Here is a 16,250-nt window from a genome sequence, read left to right as displayed (position 1 = left end):
GTAAGGAAAGACACAGGAAAAGTCATGGGAAAAGTCATGCCAGGAAGAAGAAACAGACAGAAAAACAGCAAAAGGACATGGAGCTCAAGAGGAGAGAGAATTACTTGCAGGAAACAGCATGGTTGATGCGCCAAGAGAGTGAAAAGAAAATCAGACTGAAGACCTTTTGACTTGGCCACTTATGAAGTCACTGTTGACCTCTGCTGCGGTAGATTCTAGGAAGTGATGCGGACAGAAATTGCACCAGAGTGGGATACAGAGTGACTAGAAGAATATTAAATTCACACAGTGTGGATTTGGTACTTTTTTCAAGGAGTTTAGTGGAGAAGAAAATAAAGATGGGATAGCTAGAAGTGGGCAAAGGTCTAAAAAGCTTTGTTTTGTTATCAGAAAGAAAAAAGGATGTTTACACAGTGTATGAAAGAAAGCAGAGTAGAGATGAAAGGTTTTAGAATGTAGTTATTATATTTAATCTTTTACATAAAAATACTTGTAAAACATCTACACTCTTCTTGAGCACATCATTCCAGGATAAAGACAAACAACTGAGCCCCTTTCATGGTGTTAAAATCATGTTTCAAATAAACTCAAAAAATAGGGTGCCTGGGTGGCTCAGATGGTTAAGCGTCTGCCTTCGGCTCAGGTCATGATCCCAGGGTCCTGGGATCGAGTCCTGCATCGGGCTCTCTGCTCAGCGGGGAGCCTGCTTCTCCCTCTGCCTCTCTCTCTGTCTCTTATGAAAAATAAATAAATCTTTAAAAAAAAAAAAACTCAAAAAATAAAAAAAGGCTGATGGTAAATGCACAAGAACAGTATATTCTTCAGCTCTAAATGCAGCTTAATACTTCTAAATATAAATACTTAGAGTGGCACTTTCAGCTCTGTTACACTTGTGTTACCTATAGCACAATTCATTATAGGTATTCAGCGTGGAGATTTATTTTGTTTACTTCAAAGGGAATGATTATTAAAAAAAAAAAACCTTTATTGCAATAACTTTGGTATAATACTTTCTAGAAATCCTTTAGGGATAGACATCAAGCTGATTAGTATACGTTTTTCGTAATATAATTTTTACTGGCTTTGTTCAGCACAATTTAAAAAGCTGGCTATTATTTTTCTTTATTCCTTTCTCTTTTGAAATCATATTTTTAACTGGAAGAATATATAAAAATGTCTCCTGCCCCCAATCCAAATTTTTCTGTTAGCACTTAGAAACTACTTCTTTAAAAGTTTCAGTAAAAAAAAATTATCTTTAGGTGGTATTAATTTCATTTTATTACCTCATATAGGACTGTCGTGTTCCCATGCAGAAGAGGTCCATAACAGATATAGGAATGGCCAACAACCCAGCCTAAGTCAGAGGCTGCCCACCACACCTAAAAAATAAGATAATAAAATACGTAAGTGTTCACCAGGGAAATGTTATGTATCATGAATTTAAAGCCACAATTACCTCTCCAGGTTTAAGTCCATAGATAGAAGACATTGTCCAGTTTAGCATCACAGCATATCCCCCAGTGGGTCTAACAACACCCTAAAGGAGAGAAAACGTGAAGTCAACATCAGCAACCAGTGGGTTAAAAGATTATCTGCCTTCACACTATCCATCTTAAAAAGTCCCTGTTTAAATTATTTTATATTCTACAAACTACATACTACTTTGGCTTTCATATAATTGTATTTACATCAATATTTATTTGGCTCCCTCAATCATAAACACAGAAACATTTGTCTACATCAGTTCACTTCTAGAATCCATTTTCACAGACCATTCTTGACTTTCTAAAGAAAACTTAAGACCTCACAGAACCACAAGTAATAAAAATTTTTTTCCAGGGGTGACATAAATTAATGACATTACATTTACAGACATTTTTCCAGAATAAAAAAGGAAACTCTCAAAATTAAGTGCACAGAAAAGTCAAAGGTAATTGTATTCTTCAAACACAGGCTAACGTAAGGATGGCTATCCCTTAATATTATTAAATAATAATAGGATGCTTAGAGGAAATAAAGTCATATTCTAACTGAAGCCTCATTACAATGGTATACTGGGGATCGTGCTAGTATAGTATTAAAGCTAAACAATGCTTTAATGATGAATTCTGGAATTCTGACAAAGCAATCCTCCTGGGCCGGATCTAAGGCTGACAGATTCACCTTCTATTACATTTGGGGCAAAAGTAGGGATTGCTACATCACAGTATTAAGGCTTTCATTAACCAGTTTCTAGCAGCTATCCGTGATATTGAACATATTCAACTTTAACACAAGATTAATATTTGAAAACTGGCACAAGAGTCACCATAAATAAAAGCTGATGATAAATTTAATAATTGCATTTATTGCTTCACTATAATCATTAATCATCATTGGCTTAAAAAGGCTTAACCATGTGAATATTCAGAATGGTCAAGTGAATACTTGCTAAAAAAACAAGCTATATTTCACTCACATGAATTTTGAAACTTCCTTTAGTAGAGCAATTAATATTACTCTATGCAGAAAATAATTATTTTACCTAAAGGCAAACACGACCCTAATTGATACATGTACTACTAGCTGGAACTTTCTAGCGTAACTCAAAAGCTTTAACGTGCATACGTGAATCAGAGAAATGAAAAACAAACTGACTTTCCACTAGTTACTAAAGTTGCTGCTCTCCTCAGGTACCACTAATAAAACACAGGTATCAAGCTGTGGAACACATTTTATCTACCAGCGGAAACACCTGGCCTCTTGGCAAATGTCTCATGCAGCTTCATTGGCATTTGACAGCTACTTTCTACATTGTATGACACGGTTAGCATGCAGCTGGCTCTCCTGATCACCATCGGAGTATCAGAAATCCTTAGTCCCCTGCCAGTAGGTTTCACACGTGCATTTTCCCAGTATATTCTGAACTATCTTCCATGAACTTCCCTCATTACTTTGTTTTACTGAGATCTTTTTTTATGATTCAGTACCTTGAGGAATTTGATAGTCATCAACTTGCAAATTTTTTATTCATTTTGTAGAGAAGAAAAAGTGAAGCCTTTTTTCATAGATAATATGCTCTCCATATACTATGGTAGACAGTGATAAGTAATGTCAGTAATGATTTCATTTAAGATGTTTTAGAATTTTCTGTCCATCTACCAGTCCCTGCATTTAGAGCTCATTGTTATCAATAATTCAAAATATTATTATAACTAGGTACATTTTTAGATTATACTGTAAAAAGGGTAAGACGAATCAACTGAGAATGATAAAAAGGAAGAAAAGGCTAGAAAAAAACATGAGTAGTAATTCATTTGTAAAACTAAAAAGATAATTTAAGGAATAAACTATCAAATTTCTATTTCCCTCTCAAGGGGACTTTATCCTTTACCCTTCTTTAAAGGATTATTAACCAATGCCGCTTTCCCCAGAAAATGGTGAGTGCTTAAATCCATTTGATGCCAAAAAAGTGGGACTTAAAAAATGAGACCATGCATGAAAAAACATTTAAAATTATAAAGTATCGGGGTGCCTGGGTGGCTCAGTCGTTGAGCGTCTGCCTTCGGCTCGGGTCATGATCCCAGGGTCCTGGGATCGAGCCCCGCATCGGGCTCCCTGCTCGGCTGGAAGTCTGCTTCTCCCTCTCCCACTACCTCTGCTTGTGTTCCCTCTCTCGCTGTGTCTCTCTCTGTCAAATAAATAAACAAAATCTTTAAAAATAATAAATAAAATAAAATTATAAAGTATCTATAATTTAGTATTATCTATAATTTAGTATCCTATTAACAAAAATATTTCTTTAGTTCTAGCAATTATTGCTTTTTATTTTTCCCTGTGCTGATACCACCCAAAGCCAGAAATGTCCAAACAACTAAAGGTTGCCATCAAAGATTCTCATTAAAAACAACTGAAATGGGGCGCCTGGGTGGCTCAGTTGGTTAAGCGACTGCCTTCGGCTCAGGTCATGATCCTGGAGTCACAGGATCGAGTCCCGCATCGGGCTCCCTGCTCGGCAGGGAGTCTGCTTCTCCCTCTGACCCTCCTCCCTCTCATGCTCTCTGTCTCTCATTCTCTCTCTCTCAAATAAATAAATAAAATCTTAAAAAAAAACTGAAATGGAGCAAATAGAGGAAAGCCGTGATGTCTGTTTTTCACTGGTCTTTGATATCCACTTATTTTTATCTTTTTTAAGGATAAGTATAAAAATTTCTGTCAAGTATCATTTTACCATACATTAATCTAGATAATAGATCTGAAATTTGGTCTTTGCCTCCAAAATATTTGGGTGATAATTACCAATTTTCTGAGTATTTGATATGATGTAGGAAAAAAACCTGCATAATTCCATGTTCTTTCATGTAGATCTTTCATAGAAAGTTTGAAAGTAAAATAAAAATGGAAAGATTAGGTTAAAAAAGAGAATTTCTTTATTATAATATTAATATGTGACTAAAAATAAGATGATAAAGCTTTTTTTGTTTGTTTCTTGTTTGTAATCACATTTTCCAGGTAATGATAATTAAAATGCAAAAGAGAAACTTTGTTCAGTCTCTGAAAACACATAAATCATGCTCAAAAATGAAATCATTATATTCTAATAGTCAAAATAAATCAGAAACTAAAAACTCTTTTAAACATATTTGAGGGACATCTGGGTGGCTCAGTCAGTTAAGTGTCTGCCTTCGGCTCAGGTCATGATCCCTCATCAGGCTCCTTGCTCAGCGGGTACCCTGCTTCTCCCTCTGCCTGCCACTCCCCCTGACTGTGCTCTCTCCCTCTCTCTCTCTCCCTCAGTCTCTCTCTCTGACAAATAAATAAATAAAATCTTTTTTAAAATAAATAAATAAATAAATAAAACATATTTGAAATCTTGAGTATGAGGTAAAAACACTTAATCAATATCAGTGCTTACCCCTAAAACCCAAGCATGCTGCATTTTACTCTCTTGAATGTCTGTTATTACCTTCCTTATGTACTTGTACTCTATCTACCTTAAAAATTAAAACATTGGATAAACTAATGTATTGTCAGAAAAGCCCTGTAACCTGCCAGTATACTGTTCTGGTATTTGTAGTATTAGCCATAACACTTAAAGTCTACTGGAAAACTTGAAAGACTTCTGGGTGGGAATAACACTCTATACCCCAAATAAAGACATGAAAGTGAATTCTACCTCAAAAATGCAAAAGGAGACAACATAAAGGTGCTTTTTAAAACAAACAAAACAACAATAATACATTTTTAATGTATATGGGCATTTTAAAACTTCAATCCACACAGGTAAAATTAAAGGCTGGTTATTAGTCACCCATGAACAGGACCACAGAATCATCCCAGATGGTTCTTTATGATTTCCAGTTTAATGAGCTTCCTTTGAAAACAAGGAAAACCACAAAATATCATAAATGGGGCCATTAAAGTAAAACATAAAATATAAAAGAGAACATGTCAGCATCAAGTGTGCTATGCAGTTTTGGTTGCCACAACTTAAGAAAAATACAGAACAATATGGGTTTTAGCAGAAGAAGAAGAAAGACTGAGTGTGGTAAGATTTTGAGTTTAGGATTCTTCATCCTAAAAGTGGTTTTTTTTCCTTAGTTGATTTATAAAAATCTGAAAAGCAAATCTTAAAATACTCAGGTAAGAGAAGTTTAGAGTACTCAACAAAACTTCACACTTTCTAAGTTGAGCCCCTTTGTCATCCTACTCTGTAACAAGCTTATATAAAACAAATATGCATATTTTCATCCATGATATATGTATTTATTCACACATCTATGTGTAAATATATATGCTTATGCATATGTGCATGCATGTTTCAATTCAACCTGACAAGTTGAGGAAAAAAACAAAAAGAAAGGGTAAATATTTTACCTAAATACAAGAAATCCATCACAAGATGATGATTGGGGTCAAGTGAATTGAGAAATAAAAGATTTGAGTTCTGATTACTTAAAAAATCCAACAGATCAACAATAATCTTGTTCTTATAATGGCTTTACTGATGATATCCCCTCTTTCTAGAATGACCCACCACCCCCACCTCTTCCTTAAACGTGGTTATCTCCTACTTCATCAGAGAACGACTTAAAGACATCATGAAAGTGCCACCTCATCTGGAAGTTGTCCCCAACCCCAGTTTGCGTTAAGTGTCTCTCCTGATTCTTCCTTGGCTCCCAGGCTGGCTCACGTCCTCGGAGTGACCAGCTGGACTGAGGGCTGCATTTTGCCCCCTATTCTGAGAATGCTTCTTCATCTTCAGCACAGTAACTGCCGTGGAGTAGGCATGTAATCCATTTGTTGACTGATTCAATATGTGAACAGTTGAGTGAATAAGCACATGTAAGAAAAATACAATTCTTGTTTTAAATAGTCTTCTTTGTTCAGGAGAAAGCTTTGAAACTTGTTGAACTTAGTGATTCGTATTAGTAGAAATGGAATGGTTCCACTTGGGATAGTGCATCAAACATAAAATCTCTTGCTGCCGGCTTTCGGAGGGCTCTGAAGCTGCCTCTACGGAGGATACTTTAGCAGCAATATAAGTTTTTATTGATCTGAACAACTGTGAGATAAGAGGCAAAGGTATAGCAAGTTCAGCATTTTAACTGCAAGCATTGTACCACAGATAAAAAAAAGTTCACTGCTTTTTTATTTGACTTTCTCCTATGTTTTGTTCTAGGGTAGGAAATATGAATGCCACCTAACATGTAGGAATAAAGGTGACATAAATTGTGTAAATGCACATCAGAACCAAAGGCCTACCACCTTCTCATTATGCCTTTCTTTCTTTTTTGTTCACTTGCTTCTTTCTGTTTTTTTTTCTTTTCTTTTTTTTATTATGTTCAGTTAGCCAGCATATAGTACATCATTAGTTTTTGATGTAATGTTCAATGATTCCTTAGATGCATATAACACCCAGGGCTCATCACCACACATGCCCTCCTTAATACCCATCACCCAGTTACCCCATCCCCCCACCCACCTCCCTTCTGTAACCCTCAGTTTGTTTCCTGGAGTCCGGAGTCTCTCATGGTTTGTGTCCCTCTCTGATTTCTTCCCATTCAGTTTCCCCTCCCTTCCCCTATGGTCTTCTGCTCTATTCCTTATGTTCCACATATGAGTGAAACTGTATGATAATTGTCTTTCTCTGCTTATTTCGCTTAGCATAATCCCCTCCAGTTCCACCCATGTTGATGCAAATGGTGGGTATTCATCCTTTGTGATGGCTGAGTAATATTCCATTGTATATATGAACCACATCTTCTTTATCCATTCTTCTTTCTTTCTTTCTTTCTTTTTTTTTTCTCCCTCCCTCCCCTCCCTCCCTTCTTCCCTTCCTCCCTTCCTTCCTTCCTCTTCTTTTCTTGAAGTGCGTTTGACATACAATACTATATTAGTTTCAGGTGTACAACATAGTGATTCAATATTTATGTACATTAGGAAGTGATCACCATGATAAATCTAGCTACTACCTGTCATCATACAAAGTTGTTATATATTATTAATTATATTCCTTATAGTTTGTACATTGTATCCCTGTGTCTTATTTATTTCTTAACTGGAAGATGGTACTTCTTTATCCCCTTCCCCTATTTTGCCTATCTCATCAGGCCCTCTGCTCTGGCAACAATCAGATTGTCCTCTGTATCCATAGGTCTGTTGCTGTTCTGTTTTGTTTCGTTTTTTAGATTTCACATATAAGTGAATTCATACAGTATTTGTCTTCTCTGCCTGACTCTTTTCTCTTAGCATGAAGTCCTCTCATGGTTTCCTTTCAATCCTTTGCTTTCTTTCCCCCTTTCTCCTGCTCTCCTTTTCTGCTTTGGCACTGGACTTTTGTTTTGTTCCTTCAGTGTGTGCGTGTATGTGGTTATCACTGTCCCTTCATGATATCAAGCTGGAAGAAGATACATATGACCATCACTAAATCTCCCTCTCCCCAAAGGACACCCCATCCAGATGAGGGATTCTTCCATTGTGCAGTACTTTGAAGTATCTTGAATAAAGGCACCCAAACTAAATAGGATAGAGGCCTACAACACTGCAGAAATGTATGCAAAGCAGCTCAATTGTGGTTGCTGGATTATTTACAGCAGGTGACAGATTAACCTCTCATACAGCAACCTGACAAATCCAGGGTTGGCAGATGCAGAGATGCAAATATGCCCTAAATATATCTGCAACTTCTAACCAAAGAACAGATTGCCTTATGAGTGTCTCAGATGTGCCTATGAGAAATGAGTATTTTTAAGCAGAATATTTTTATGGGCTCACAACATTATTTTTCCTCATGAAGATCAAAGATTGAGAGAACAAATTATATGATGCCATGAAATTTATACTTAAATGCTTCATAAATGTATGTGTGCTCATCTTTCCTGTACTTCTATTCTGGGAATCCAAATATTAAAATTTCAGATCCCATTAATCCTGATTATACCTACCAAAGTGAAATGAGAATCTTATGAATAAAGAGGAGTCTGGGAACTAAGTGGAGAAGTAAAAGATCATTTAACAAATATTCTGAGGATTTATCATGGCCCAATTTTTAGGATAGTGACATAGTGGAGTCAAAGATGTATGAAATATATTCTAAAACCTCTGAAAACATGCAATGTTATGAAGATAAGTAAACAAAAACTAGCAGCGATAAGGTAGAATAAAATAAGTAGCATAAAGATTTGTTGACAATGTATAATTTCAACACAATTGAAATTCTAAAGTGCACTAGAGGGATGAAGGAAGTAGTTCTGAGGGACCTGAGAGATGACTTTTTCTTGCCCTTCTGCATGCCCTACTGTGCAAAATCTCCTCACTCCCATGCTTAAACACCAAAGGTCTATCACTCAACCCAGATGCACTTCTTGGACCCAGACCTTCACTTCCAACTTCTGGCTAGGCACCTCCACGTTAATGTCCCAAAGATGCATCATACTCAATGTGTCCCCAAATTCGCAGTTTCCCCTGCCCTAAACCACCTCCTATGTTTAGTAAATATGCAAAAACCATTCTCCCATGTTCTCAGTGTCAAATCTTGGACCCTTCCTCTGCCTCACTCCTATCTTTGAACAAAATGTGATTCCTCTTAATTAAGTGTGCTATCCTAAGTAGAGTCCTAAAAGCCTGAAAACGAATCTCCTTGCCTCCATCGTGTGTACCTGTCTATCTTCCCAACAAAATGGTGCAAGGGTTTACCTTCCTTCATGTTCTTCTCTCCCTCTTAAGTAGCATTAGTGCCCTCCATTCCTTATATACAGAATATGACCTAAACTTCTTGGCTAAATTTTAAGAGTCTGGCCCCTGCCTATATATCTAGTCATTTCTCCTCCTCACTTGTACCAGATGCACTAGCCATCCTGGAAACTTCCTTTGCTTATGCTAACCCTTTCTGCCTATACTGACCTGCTCTCGGTGATGCCACTCTATGAAGAAGTTTTATCCATCCTTCAAATGTCATCTTATAAGAGCTTTCTTTGACCACTCTTTGATGGAACAGCTCTCCCACTCTTCCCACCACTGGGTCCCATTACCATGCTTTATTTTTGTTCATAACACTTTTCACATATTCCATAGCTCTTTGTTTCATGCCTGGGTCCTGGCTATAGAGTACAAGCTTCTAAAAAGACAGCCAGACACATATTTGGGTGCTCAGTCATATTTGTTGAACTTATTGACTGTAATCCTTCAGATACAATTCAATCTCATCTTTTCCCTGAGAGAGAAAAAAATAGTGCTGTCCTTTTAGAGCAAGGATCACAGTCTACCTTGCACCACCTGCATTCATGTATATTTCAAACCACTAGACTGAAGGGACTGTGGTTCACTCATATCTTTTGCACAGAATGAACACGCAATACACGTATATTGAATGGACCTGAATTCAACATAGAGATCTATAATCTGAAATAGATTATCTTTAGGATGGCACATTAGGAAGAAAATAAGAATGACTGAATCTTCAAACGATCTTCAGTTTGGGCATCTAGGACTCCAGAAGAGAAGTTCTTTACCCAGACACAACCTGGAAAAGCTAGGATCCTTCCGTATTTGGAACCAGGAACCACCACTTTTCAAATCTGACGCTGTATATGTTACTGTCATTTCTCCCACATTGGCTGAATCAGTTTTGAGTTGCCGACAAACTCTTCTTCTGTTCCTGCCATAAAGATCCCCATCCAGGCCACGGTGAAGTTCAGGATAATTTAAACTCTTGAAGTGGCAGAAATGTTCTTATAAGAATCCTTCAGGCTTACAGGAGCTAAAGTGATTTTTGGAGGGTTCTTTTTTATTTGGTTAGGTTATACTATGTTTTCAGGGTCGGGGATTTCCTCTCATGTTGATACTTTTCTATAGGATTATAACTTTCTGAATCCCCTTTTATTTTACAGCCAAACATTCAATTAGACTCTAGGTGGCTGGTGCATAATGCAGAAATGCAAAAGGTGGAGGGTTATGGTTTGGGTCCAGAAGATCATTTGGACTGCCTGAACAAGGCACAGTCAACACCATGAAGGAATATTTTTCAGATGACCAAAGCTGTTACAGAAATCAAAAGATTTTGATTCTACAATGACATAAATATATTTATGTATATGCATTTACTTATTTATTTATGCACTCAACAAAAATTTATTAAGTACCCAACTACATACAAGATACAAAGGTAGACTAAAATGTAATAAAACATGGTCTCTGTCCTCAGAGAGAATATATTCCCTACCAAATGTTTCCTTTTTTGACAAACAAGTGAGTTTTCTATGGAACATCTTAATTTTTCTTTTTAAAAACTAATCAAATGGAACCACTATTTTAAGAATATTAACAAATTATATTCTCAGAACTCTGATGCTACAGAAATCGAATATTAATAAAGAGGCCACTGCTCTCCAGGGTGCAAGTGATCATGAAAGTCTCTTCTCCCACTAAAATTTTATGATTCAATGACTATTGAACTCCTTAATAAAAATGACTAGGAAGATGACATGGCAAGACTTTATGAAGTTGTATGAAGAAACAGTATTAGTTGGAGATACAGGCAAAAGTGATATTTATTTGTTATCTGACACCTTCAAAAATATTGATACTTCTAACTTTGTCTTGTGAAAACATCTTTCATGTAAGCGGATTTAAAAATTCTTGAGTGTCTTCAGTGCTGCAAATCACATAGTTCAATACTCAGGATAAACTGCCTGTTGTTCAAACTGTCTAGATCAATTCTCAAACTTGCATTTATAACAAAGAATTAAATTCCCTTAGATCAAAAATCAATTCCATACTCTACAAAAGTTATACCTCAATTTAGAAAATAAAAATATTTCATTTAAAACACAGTTTTATAAAATTGTATTAAACCAACTGATGTTTGATCAAATATCCATTCATCTTAAGAGCTTACTAAAGGAATTGCAACTTGCTGATATATGTGAAGATTCTGGAAGAAATCGGGTCAAAGCATTTGACATTAAACGTAATTAATATTTTTCAAGATTTAAACACAACATTCCCTTAAGATATAAAGTACCCAAGTCTAATCCACTAGGTACAATCTGCATTCTCAGTCAGTAATCAAATGTTCTCGGTGCACAAGAATTCTGCCGCTACAGATACTTATCCCTCAGAGAGCAAATACCTTGGGCAGCCCCGTTGTTCCGGATGTGTAAAGAATATACAGCGGGTGTTCTGAAAGAACAGGAACACAGTCATGTGACTGTGCTTTGGCCATCTCTTCATCCCAATCGAGGTCACGACCTGGAGCCAAAGGAACTGTCTCCTACACAGGAAGTATACAGGAATATGCACTGAACAAAGGAGGTTACAGCAGAACAATGGAGACTGACTAAATCTATATATATTAGTCTGAGCAGCTGACTGAAAGTCTAGGCCTAGATAGCACTAAATATCAGATTGATGACTACATATTTCAGGGTCATGAGTTAAAAATATTCCTAAAAAGTCCGACAGTTTAATGTTGGCTTCAACTTGAACTGACCAAAGAACATGTTTTATTCAAATCTAAGGATATCTTTAAGAAATCCAAAGTGATGCAGTCATGTTTTCATCAACAGTCAGAGCTTAACTAACAGAGGTTCATGTTTTCCATAAACATATGTACACTATTAACTTTATAAACCAATTTCTATTTTTCTAACTTCTTTTCTTTTATTTTGGAACTAAAGTCTTCACGATCAAATGTCAACTAACCCATTAAAATTTTTCTTTATACAAGGGCAATTTAGAACTAATACTGTGGCCGTCTTTCCAAATGAGAAAATATTAAATCATTTTCAGGGATGGAGGAGAAATCAATTTTTGCTTTTTCAAGAACAAAAATTCGTTTTGAAAATTAATGAGCATAATTAATAATTAATATGGTAGAAATGTTTGTGTCCTTTTTTATTCCTTGAGCCAAGCTCTGTGTTGTAAACTTCATGGTAATAGAGTCATGAGTTAGAGACAATTAAAAGAGATTAGACCTCTTTATTTAAAATACTGCCAACAAAACGAGCCAGAAAGATAAAGAGTAAGGAAGTGGCTTATGGAAAAATTATTCTCATGGGGAGTCATAACTATTTAAGTAGAATTAAGATTCAGTACATGCCTGATTATTTTCTGAAATGTTAACTAAGCTCCAGATGACACATCAGGAAGTCTATATTTGGTGAATTTATTAGTTTAGGTACAGTCAAGGCTACACATTCCTCAGTGAAAGTTAGTAAGATCCACCATCTAAAGAGACTACGTAACCATTCATTTCATCAAGGTGATCCCCCAGTGAAGCCCAAAGACTCTGAGGGATTTAGAAAAGCCAGGCCATTTCCATTTTTCAGGATACTGAATATATTAATCAGGGTTGTAAATATGGTCATATATTTAAGTGAGTACATTTACAAAATAACACTTCAATCTAATATCACAAATAAAATGCCTTTGTGAATAAACACATTACAGATAACAATCAGAATTGAACTGCGTAAAGGTGAAGTTTAAGGCCCAATTGGCTTCTCTGGCCTCACTCTGATAGACCCTGAATGTGCCAATGAGATAAATAAAAATAGTTAACTATAACCAGATTGTATATTTCCATTTGTTTTTATGAATCAGATAAACACAACTAATTTCAAATCACCAAGCCTTTGACATTACAATAACAGACCTATAAAAAAAAATTATCACACTGCCTAATGAAAAATGTCAATTGAATGATCACAAAATCGAATGAAATGAGGATTAAAAGAATGGTTATTCTTCAGGTTAAGAAAATCCTTTACAGGCATATGTAAAGAAGACTTGGCAAAAGGAAGAGAGGGAAAAATCATCATTAGCTTTTACATATATACATTTACTTCTATAGACACGTCCTGTTATCATTCTTAAAAGGCCAATAATATTGGCAGAGCACCAGAGTTGACTGATGTGATGTTCTTTTGATTCTGTCATTGCTTGCTTGAGGCTTAGGAATGGCAGCAAGGTTTTTACCTCCTTTGGCAAAAATGCAATCCTGGTTAATGAGACACACCACTGAGCCTCATAATTTGTGTCTCTAAACTGAAAGCAAAGCCAGTCCACCTGGCTTAATTACTAACTAAACAGCAGGCCTACCATAAGGGACAAGAGATATCCAAAACCCTCATCTAAAATAAAGATGAGTCAAAATAGAGGGCAGAGTCTCAAGAAAAAAGGAAAGAGAGAGAAAGCCAGTTATGGGAAGGAGGGATGGAGGCAGGGATATCTACCTATAAAGAGGAAAGAGAAGAGATTTGCATTAGAAAAATCTGAATAGGAAACTTGCATTTCCATTTCAAGTGTGTTTATAAAGTAAAAGAAATAGCACATATCTTATTGATTAAAAGTCATTGAACCAAAGTTCAAATCTTGGCACCAAGATTATTAGCTGTGACTTTGGGCTATGACCTCTCCATAACTCAGTTTCTTCATCTGTAAAATGGGGCCAGGAATAGCATCTACTTCCTTGGTTTGTGAAAATTAAATAGGAAGTATATGAAAGTACTTAGCTTTGGGCCTAGCATAAGTTCCTTACAAATTCATGAGTTTATGTATATGCAAATGCCACACACATACTCACAGAAATGCTTGTGTGTGTGTGTGTATGTGTTCCTACCTTTCCTCCAACCTCCTCATACCCAAATCCTCTTTTATTGCTGACTCTCTATTCCTTCCTTAACAGCAACAAGCCTTCTTAAAAATATGCTTGAGGGCATCTGAAAGAAACTCAAAATTCTTTGAGACAGTAAGGATATTAAAATCAATGTGTGCAGCAGTTCATGAACCAGAGACTACTAAAACTTTACACAGAAACTTAATGTGGTAATGGGAATTGCTAGGTGGTAATCAAAATGACATAGTTTTAATGCTTTCTATTCTTTTATCTTGTCATTTAAGCATTTTCTGCAGATAACCTCTCAAGAGTTCCATAAAATTACATGATTCTTTGCACTCTTATCATTTTTCTTCTGCAAAAAATTTTAATCTGCTAGGAACCCAAGTTGGTTCCACTATAAATAGCTGACACTTGCATGGATGTAAAAATAAGGTGATCATTAGATCAAATTTACTAGGAAAAGCACCGTAAGATGTATTCATTGTGGTCTTAGACTGTTTTTTCTTCCTTCATGGATCACAGAATAATTTATCTGTTTAGAATATTCATATTTTGTTTTCCTGAACATAGTTTTATTTCCAGACTAAATGCTTTCTCTAAAATTTTAAAAGATAATTTTTTATATACAAATTAATCATACCACTCCACAAGGCAGGAGAGTTGAGGGATCAAGAATGTGGTCAGAGTGCATGTGTTCAAATCATGACCCTGACATTCACTAGCTGGGCACTTTATTTTATCTCTGTTCATTGGATTCCTCTTACATAACAGGAATAATGCTATTATGTAGCTCATAAGTTATCAGCAAGATTTTTTAAACTATTCATTAGTAGAGTATCAAAAATCATATGGTAAACAGTGTTTGTTAGTATCATCGTGATTATTATAATTTAATACATGACACCACAACAGACTATTCATAGAATCCAATTCATTAACATTACATATTATTATATGTGTTTCAATCTTTTTGTTTTAAGCTAGTTTTTTCATAAAGACAGAAAACATCATTCATACCTTTTTTTTTGCAAAAATGGTGACATTCAGGAAGTCTATTTAATAGTTAATAAATCTAGTGTTTTTTTCACATGATCAAAACTAGAATCATCCTTAGCACATCACCATAAGCAAGCACCAAATTCAATATTCATATTACCATATTTGGACGATTATAAATGAGCATGTTATCTGGCTTGTGTTGTCCCAGTCTCAGTGCTTCTTCTAGAAGGGGAATGTATTCTACTCTTCTTCCAGGTTCAATCCCAAATGATGCTGTAACAACCACCTTGGGCTGCAACAGAAAAATCACAATAATTGAGAAAGTTGAGCAATACTAATTAGGCGAGCACAATATTTCAGGTGCAGGTTGGCAATTTAACATTTTTAAAGAAGTGTTGTAATAATTCTGTTCTCTATTGAGTAAGTGACCTGAAAACAATAAACCCTTTGTAAATGTTGTAGACCTAACAACTTCCACAGAGATCTCACTTACCTGCTCCAAACTTCCTGTTCGGTGATGCTTTGGGCCAGTAAGTACGAGCTGTTCAAAAAATATTTCCCAAAGAATTCACGAAGCCAGGTAGAATTGTCCTGAACAGGTGACATGCAATCCTAGAGGCCCTGTATTTACCGAGGCGCCCACACTGGTTGGCTGGTGCTGAAGTTGTAGTGTTTCTTAGGTGGGAAGGGTCAGCCTGTTGCTAGCAGGAAGGGTTACTACATTTTTTTATGTCAGCATCTCTGCTTAAATGTGACCACAAAAAAAAAGGGACCTGAATCTCTGATTTTTTTCTTTCATGATTCTTTTCTCATTCTAAATACATTCATTTTTGCCAAATACTATATTTGTAATTTTGTTGTATTTTTCTTAAAAGGGCCCCCAAGGGATTTAAGTCTCAAGCCCCCCAAAGCCTGAACCTGTCATTAAGTTACACTTGGCACTTTTCTTTACCTGACAACTTGCTAGTCCTTCTTCAAGATATACTGTGGGGTAGCCAAAAGGTGTCCCTGGAGGGAGCTGAAGAAGTCAGGGTTAATCTCCATTCTGGGCAGGCCCCAGATGTCCACCTATAGTCAAAATGTTCCTTCAACCCCACACTGAACATGAAGATCCCCAAGGCCAAATATGGATCCCATTTATCTCTGTGTC

General features: G+C 36.0%; 1 protein-coding gene across 4 annotated transcripts in view; it reads right to left on the bottom strand.

Moving 5' to 3' along the window:
- Nucleotides 1-16,250, bottom strand: part of ACSS3 (acyl-CoA synthetase short chain family member 3) — a 140,568-nt gene that overhangs the window by 73,382 nt on the left and 50,936 nt on the right. For all 4 annotated transcript variants that reach the window (XR_014145818.1, XM_081822150.1, XM_081822151.1 and 1 more), the window contains 4 exons: nt 15,258-15,392; nt 11,612-11,752; nt 1,457-1,537; nt 1,284-1,379 (listed from right to left, as the gene is read on the bottom strand). Coding sequence is in view for 3 of the 4 variants with exons in the window: in XM_081822150.1 (XP_081678276.1) it covers nt 1,284-1,379; nt 1,457-1,537; nt 11,612-11,752; nt 15,258-15,392 (453 nt within the window). In the remaining variant the exon portion in view is untranslated. The remainder of the gene's footprint in view (nt 1-1,283; nt 1,380-1,456; nt 1,538-11,611; nt 11,753-15,257; nt 15,393-16,250) is intronic.

The sequence above is a fragment of the Leptonychotes weddellii genome, chromosome 5 (genome assembly GCF_054177405.1).
Source record: "Leptonychotes weddellii isolate Sample4059 chromosome 5, ASM5417740v2, whole genome shotgun sequence".
Taxonomy (NCBI): domain Eukaryota; kingdom Metazoa; phylum Chordata; class Mammalia; order Carnivora; family Phocidae; genus Leptonychotes; species Leptonychotes weddellii.
This window is presented reverse-complemented; position numbering and strand designations above follow the sequence as displayed.